The 8377-nt window shown below is 31.3% G+C and overlaps 1 protein-coding gene across 3 annotated transcripts in view; it reads right to left on the bottom strand.

The window, feature by feature from the left end:
* Positions 1 to 7533, bottom strand: part of LOC117176803 (28S ribosomal protein S36, mitochondrial) — an 81793-nt gene extending 74260 nt beyond the window's left edge. For 2 of the 3 annotated variants that reach the window (XM_033367114.1, XM_033367115.1), the window contains exons 1-3: positions 7401 to 7533; positions 7230 to 7284; positions 6978 to 7153 (exon numbers count right to left, since the gene is read on the bottom strand). In XM_033367114.1, coding sequence (XP_033223005.1) covers positions 6978 to 7153; positions 7230 to 7284; positions 7401 to 7424 — 255 coding nt within the window. In that variant the 5' untranslated portion in view covers positions 7425 to 7533. Of the gene's footprint in view, positions 1 to 5365; positions 5570 to 6977; positions 7154 to 7229; positions 7285 to 7400 lie in introns of those variants that run through there. The other variant, XM_033367113.1, reaches the window with a different exon arrangement.
* Between the last annotated feature and the right edge of the window lie 844 nt (positions 7534 to 8377).

Here is an 8377-nt window from a genome sequence, read left to right as displayed (position 1 = left end):
CCCCCCCCCCCCCCGCTATGAGGGCCTTTTCATTGTCATTAGATTTAAGGCTATTTCAATAACTAAAACCCTAAAGACATGGCTCAATTTAATTCTAATTATGTGAATCATTTTCCTGACGTAATTGAAGATATTAATCGATTTTCATCAACTTTTTTTTTTCAATTGCTTAAAATTAGACTAGAAAATTGATTCCACAAATTAAAATTTAATTTATTAACATTTTAACACATTTTAATTTTTCTCAACACGTTCAAATTCTCTCGCGTGAAGCATGCAACCTCCCGCATGCCCGGCAGTCAAGTATCCCCCTTGGGTTCTAGTAGAGGGGAAAAATGGTAGGGTGGCGGCCCTGCCCCTCCCTGAAAACTGCAAAAAAAGTTTGGGAAACGCTTCTCTAGTGCAGCGTTCCACAAACTGCTACCCTGGGTAGGGATGCCACCCGGGGCCGGATAGCTCGGTAGACTCCAAGGCAGGGTCCCCGCTGTGAGCATGCGACTACTTTTGTTGGCCTAGCATGAATGCCTTTCATTGTTCTGAGATTGAGACCTGTTACAATAAAGGAACTTATAAAGGTATGACATAATTAAATTTAAATGAGCTGAATCAATTTCGTGATATAATTTTAGAAATATGGAAAAAATGTTCATAAAAATCGGTGAATATTTTCACTAAATTTGTCCGAGAAAATCCATTACTAGACCACTTTGCAGCGTAACAAAAGTGCAGTAACTTTTGAAGTTATTAACCCATTTTTTCTATCTTTTTCTAATGTTCTCGTCATAATTCAGAAAATCTAACGCTGTCTGTTAAAATTCGCTAATGAATATTTTACTAAATTTTTCATGTTTTTAAATCGCTGCTCTAGAGCAGGGCTCACCAGAAGTCAGTGTTTGGCTGTCAAGACTGACAGTTTCATTCTAGATACTAAGTCAAACAGACCCTAATAAATCTTGTCGTTAGACTGATTCCTAGCCCTTTACGGTCATTATACCGCCCGCGGGGCTTGGAAGAAATTATCCTTCCCAGAAATAAAATATAATATGAAAATAAGTATAAACGTGTTATTTATTAAAATTTATATATTTCACACAATTGAATTGATATTGAAACAATATATAATAATGAAATGTGTGGGTGATATTTTTTTAATTTCTTCAATTAATATGTATTGAAATAAGCTATACTATGAATTTGTTCTCTATTATTATTATTTAGTGAGTAATGAGTAGTTAAAAATTAATAAGAAAATAAAGTTGATAAAACCCTTCGCACGATTCCTGGAAAACGGAGAAAAAAATGACAGAAAAACTTCCTGCCAGTCTTACAATTATATGTCTTACATATCGTGTCAGTCACGGCTATGAATTGTGCCAGACACAGCCATGACCCTCGTCTCTCGGTACTATCGGATCTCGCAGACATTCCACTCATAAGTTGGGAAAGCCCCCCCCCCCCGCTCCCTCATCTATTCCCAAAAAGTTGCAATGCTTTACCGCCGAAAATGCATTAGCGTGGTTTCTCCTTACTATTACCAGCTATTACTTCGTAAGTATAGCTAACGAATTCACGCAGCCACCTCGAATATGTATAATGGTGTACACGCCTGTCTGCTGGTCGCCAGCTAGCAGAAAAGTCATAAGAGTAAAAGAGATAGAAAGTAATTTTCTTACAATTTTCCGCTCTCTGTCTCTTTTACTCTTGTGACTTTTTGGCTGACTGGCGACCAGTAAACAGGCGTGTAAATACACAATAATGCCAAACTCTCTGGTAACCTCCACCGCTCAGTCTCTGCTTGCCATTATCTCAAGGTCCAGCACTAGACCAGTGGTCGGCAAACTTTTTGCTTCATTTTCAGGTATGGTCAGGCTCCACCCGACTTAATTTTTTCTACTACTTTTTGGTCTATTCATGTAGCATAGTGTGAGTGAGCTTACTCCAGCAAGGGTCTTTTGTCCACAGGCATGTCGAAGTAAGGAAATTTTAAAACTTTTAATTTTTTAATTAGCGATTTGAAAATAGCATTATCAGCATCTACGAATTTTTCCGATTCCAATTATATATTACTTGCCTAGAAAAGTTAAAAATTTGAAGGAGTTTAATATCGAGAACCATCAGCTTTACAGTCAATTTAATACTAAATACTTCTCAAATTTTCAACCTTTATAGACAAATTAAATGTCTTTGGAATCGTAAAAATCCGGAGATTCCAAATATATTACTTTCAAGTCACTGATTGCAAAATTACGAATTTTTTAGTGTCACATTTTTTTCCCATTTTCTAACAAAGGACCCTTGAGGAAAGGGGTGGTCTGGCCAAGCTCGCAGGTACTGCCCTGAGAGTAGGACACAGGGCAGCCAGGGCAGGCTACCCTGCCCAGGGCAAGAGCGTGCCGACCACTGCATTAGACTCATGGGCTTACATAACCTGAAAATACACAGGAATCACTACTGCTCATGCCAAAGATATCCGCGTTCTCCCATTACTGCGCTCACCTTACATGTACATGTAAACATTTCGCTCTTAAACCCTGCTTGTAAACTTCAAATCATATGAAATCCATTCGAATTTCTTGAAATGTCAAAAAATAATTTGTATTTTCTTTATATTTATTAAACTCTTTTTAAATTATTTCAAAGATGAAAAGGTTTTGAAATGCATTGAAGTCCTTTGTAATCCCATGAAATATCTTAAAATTGCCTAAAATGCATTTATAGCCCCTTCTAGAAATAATCGATTGGACACGATCTACAGCGATTAAGAGTGATCAAAAGTTGAATCGGTTTAAATTGTTGCTTATTGTTCCCAATCGTATTGAATTAAGTAAATTCACTTGCATGAAATGCGCCCTCTGCATATTTCTTTTGTAACATACATGACGCGCACGTGTTAAGTCCTTACAATTTTTTAATTTGCAGTAGAAAGACTTATCCAACACTTTTAAGTATCGTGCAAATAAAAATACTGAATTTTTAAATAAGTTTGATTTGAAATATTTAAAATAATTTGATTTGTATTCCTAATCATAAAATTTTTAAATTTTTAATTGTATGGTATTAGATTGTTGAGAAGGCTTTATGTAATTAAAAAGTTTCAAGCTTAAACAATAATTTACAGAAATGAACTTGTAGATTTAACTATACAAAAATGTTACAGATTGAACTATTTTTAAATTCAAACATTACAAATTGTGGTATTTAAGGGTGAAATAGTTCAAAATTAAACTGAATACATGCAGAATATGGTTGCTTCCAAAGTCAGATATTATTTTTCCAATAAATGGATCTTATAGTATATAAAATTCTTGATATAAAAACGCCCATAAAATATTTTATACATATTGTTAACTATTTTTAAATTAATGTTGAAATATGAATTTTCTATCACGATATCGATTGGAGGGCCCCTTTGACGTCAAAGAGGTCGGATTTTCCTCCAATCACAGCTCACGTGTCAGTGATTCTCAAATATCTTTTTCTGTGCCGATGTTTTCATTTGGTTGTATGCACATCAAAAATAGAAGTCGCAAAATGTTGTTTAAAAGACATTATAAACATTATAAAAGTATTTAAAACAAAAACTTTTATATGCAGAATTAATTGAAAAAGTATTTAAATGTAGACATGTGTACTGAAAAAATCGTAAATATGTACGATTTTAAAATGTGTTGATAATTGCACTTCTTGATTTCCTGCAATATACTACTGACTCTTAAACCAAATATTACGACAGGAGAACTTTTTTTCTCACATAAACCTTAACAAATAAAGCTATAAAATCAAAATAGTCAGAATGGACAGCAGACTGTGGCCTAACGTCTTGATCATGAGTTTCACATCGTCACAAAGATAGATAATAATAAGAACCTCTGAGTCGCGTGACACCCACGTGACAACAATTTGAATAAGTGTTTTACCGCCTTCAATTTTTAATATTTTTATTCTGCTGAAAGACACAAAAGAGAAAAAAATTATAACGCACCTTCGATTCAGATTAAAATTATATATTAAAAAATTATTTTACCTAAAATGGCGAAACAACCCTATTATCGCAACAACTAATTTTCCTTTCCCAAACATAGATATTTTTTTATATTCTCTCCTTCCTGCAATATTTTTATTTGTTGCCACATATTACTATAATTTTCGTCAAATTTTTTATTCTATAGCCTAATCAAAAGTTTATTTTTGGTGTTTATATACAGTTGTCTATCTCATTATTTCACGAATTCTCATAGAACAGTATGGACGTTTTTATACATTTTAGGATGTTAAAGAATAAGAGTTTATTTGAAAAAATTTAAGTTTATTGAAACTGAGCTTGAAATGCAAAGATAAAGCAATTATTCAGTTTAAAATTAGGCATTTTAGGAGCCTGAATCTTAAAATGTTATTTCTTCAGTCTGAATTTTTACTTATTCAAATGAAATCGAAACACGATTAAAAATAGACAGTTTTAATACTTCAATTTCACATGGCATAATTTTAAAATAAACAAAGCTACAGGCTGGTTTAAATGTGCTCAGATAACTTGCAATTTGAATGATTTAATTTGCAATTTGGTCTTAAATACTATAAATAAAAAAGGTTCAGCTTTGAAAACCTAAACTTTGGCTTTTATTGACTGGTGTACATTTTTTTAACAAGGAAATGATTCCAAATTTTTTTCTCTGTTTAGTGGCCACCTTAATTAAGAATAATAAAAAAATGGTTGCACGTCAATCATTAGTGTTAAAAGTAAATTGATACTCTAAGTCTAAGGGGATAACCCTTAGACTTAGAGTATCAATTCATTTTTAACACTAATGATTGATGTAAATTTAGTCTTCAATTTAGGAAATTGAATAATTAAAAAGTTTTTTATTATAAGATTAATGAAGGTGTTAATCATGACGATGAATTAAAAATGAAGACCTCTTTCTGATAAAAAATCTTTAATCTCGAATGGTGTTTTTGAATTATTTAACTTTGTTCAATTAATAACAGTCTGCCATTTTAATAATAAAATAATACTTCAATCGCTTTTCTAAAATTTCACGTTTTTAAAATATTCGTTTGCTTTTTTTTTAATCTCAACCGATTTTAAAACCTATGACCGTTTATAAAATGTTCAGTACAATAAATAATCCAGGAGCGAATAATAAAGAATTAAAATTTTGCTTGTTTCACTAATATAAAATCAACTTTTTTATTTTCATAGTGTATCGGATTTTATATTTTCATCATGTAACACTATTATCACATTTGTTATCGTAGCACCAATTTCATCTGGTTAACATTATTTAGAAAATGTTTATTTATTTCCTTTCCTAACATATACTATTTACAATTTATATTATTCCAAAAAAGTGAATAACTGTCTTATTAAATAATTCCCGCCAAACAACAGTGCTGCTATCACGTGTAAAATTCAAAAGTTAACGATTGGAACAATTGAAAGTGCAATATCCTCAATCGTTGTCAATCGTTTTGGCACAATTAAGAATCACGACTCGGAAGGATCTATCGTTTCATATTGATCTCAATTGATTCTTTCTGGAAGGGGAGTTATAATGCTGTAACAGTATTTCTGAAAACGCGTATAAATGGTCATAATATTAAAATAAGATTTATAAATTGGACGCATATTAGGCTAAATACATTTATAAAAATTATATAACTTGATCAATATTTTTGTATTTTTATTCTGTAACGAAATAACTGTCATTAACTTTTGTTTATAAAAGTAATTACTTTCAAACTTTCTGAAAAAAGTAATTTTGGAAATAAATACACTCGAGTCGCGGTACTGCGAAATTCAGTACTACGAACTCCCGCTATTGAGTACGTTTTTTCCCGATAGTCAGAACGATGCTATAACCCCTTACTCCCACTACTCATTTCTATATTTGATGATATAGTCAAATGTACAATTCTCTGTAATTTTAATTTAAATTCATAATCAAATACATTCGATACTCACGGCGGAAGATTTTATATTTGTGATGTCTTTCCACGTTTCTTTCGCGTTATTCATTTTAATAATTTTCATAATAACGATTCAAATGATCACTATAAGCTCTCAGAAGATAAACAGTTGACATGTGCGCACACAGGTCCACAAAAGTATCATCTACACAAATTTGAACATACCCGTTAATAAGCGAAGAATAGAGAAAAATTAATATTTTCAGATTTCTGCGCAAAAGTGAAGATTATTATATTATTATGAATGTGCGATTTTTCCATCTATCTAAAATGCCACAATAAGAATAAGATACCTCCTAAACTTATTCACTTCTATTTCCATAGCGACCGCCACACAGTTTTCTATTCTCCCAAAGAGAACGTGTTTTCAATTTATTTAATTCTATCTAATTGTACCGGTAACGCATCTCACAGAGATACTTTTTATTCCTCAGAAGTGGTCATATTTTGATTTGATTCAATTTCTTTTAATAAGTTCACAAAACATGGGTAATAAGTTGTCTTAATTCCTTCATGCGGAATGTAAATTCTGAAATTGTAATTCTCACTAATTCAACTCTACCTCTCTAGAGTTAAAATTATTTAAGTTCACACATTTGCATAGATTTCTTTGTTGCATTTTTTAAGACGTTTAAATAAATTATCAAAATATAAATAAATATAAATTTGAATGTTTTTCAAATTTATAAGTTATAAAAATATTTTTAATAATGAAAAACAGGTTAAATAAATGCTTTCGTTAAATTTTACTAAGTCGATTGAGAGGAATAGGATTTGCACTTTTTCTGTTGCCGTTGGAAAATTTTTAGACGGAGGAAAAATCGCGTATTCATAGGAATACAAATTCTTAATTTTTCTGAATTCAACGCTTGTTACCAGGTAGTAAATAGTCGCAGGAGTGGAGTCCCCTCATGTGTTCTCACTACTGAGGGCGGATTCTCGCTAAATGTTCGCAATACCGAGATTTTTGATTGATCTTTAAAAAAATGTTATTATCATAATATCCTTACGTTAATGTATTCAATTTCCTTTGGATCTATGGGTCGTCTGTGGAAACGAGGCGGCAATTGATAATCTTCGATAATTGGTAAGGGAGTTACATTGGGCCCCGTAGCACCACTATTTTTTGTAGATACTGACAGCACTGGCTGCGTAGTACATGGCACTGAAGTCGCCCCAGTTACAGCTGACGGTGCCAACAACAAAACGTTATATAAATTTTCCGAGTAAATACTAAAATGAATACAAATTGTTAACATTACCTCTATTGACTCCACCTTTACGAAATTTGATTAAGGGTATATGAGCTTGAACTGCCTGAAAATCACAAATATATCCCATGCTAAATTTCAGGTTGTAATCTTATTTAACACCTTTACGTGATTATTATGTGAACTTCTAACATTCACGACAAAAAACTTGCGTTTATTCACCTTCCATCCTTTGCTACTCATCATCACGTCAAATTGGAAAAATCAGCCGATTACTTAACGGATTGAATTTTATACTTCTACCAGAGATGAGGTGGAAGATGCCGATCTAATGGAATAAGAGAATGTGAAAAACATGCGCTGATAACTGCGCCCTCTTAACGGATGACCTAAGAGTTACTTTGAAGGCACAAGTTGCGCGTCGGTAAATTACGAAAGTTAGCAATTTCTGAAATGATTTACCAATTAAGTTTCTGCTCAATTAGTTACCATTAGCACAAAGTGTACAATTATTTACCTCGACAGTCCATTATTTTTATGTATTATATGAAAGATAAATATCTTTGATTATATTATCATCTGATATTACTTTATATTGTTTTTATTAAATATGCAGAATTCGGAGCCAAATTTTATTATAATGATAGACAATTATTTGAAATTTAAAAAAGTGACATAACCAGCAAATATATGCACTAAATTATTCATAAATATACTCATCTCTGATGAACTGAAAGAAATGATGAAATAATTTAATCAATAATTATAGAAAGAAAAATAGTTTATTTTTTATTTATATATTTTTTAATTTGTTTTAAAATATACATATCTTTCAATTAAAAACACCGTGTCATTATTTGCAAGATTATATGGCTTTTCCTCACTTGTTTTCTAAATCAACATTCATACCTTTCGTAACACAAAAGTTATAATTAGCCATTCGACGGTTTCAAGAGAATGAACGAATATTCCTCTTATATTAATTTTTGGATAAAATTTAAAAAGATATTAAAATTTTTTCACACATTTCAATAATATATTTCCGAAAATTTACCAAATGTTTTTTAAAAACGACTTAAATTTGTAACACAAAAAATGAATTTTCTACTAAGAATAATTTTCAAGCATTAAAAAGACAAATAAAATAGTTCAATTTTCAAACCAAAAACAACGGATTAAAAAAAAGTTAAATTTTCAAT

The sequence above is a fragment of the Belonocnema kinseyi genome, chromosome 7, assembly GCF_010883055.1.
Source record: "Belonocnema kinseyi isolate 2016_QV_RU_SX_M_011 chromosome 7, B_treatae_v1, whole genome shotgun sequence".
NCBI classification, from domain to species: Eukaryota; Metazoa; Arthropoda; class Insecta; order Hymenoptera; family Cynipidae; genus Belonocnema; species Belonocnema kinseyi.
Note: the sequence above shows the minus strand (reverse complement) of the source record. Positions and strands in the feature narration are given on the sequence as shown.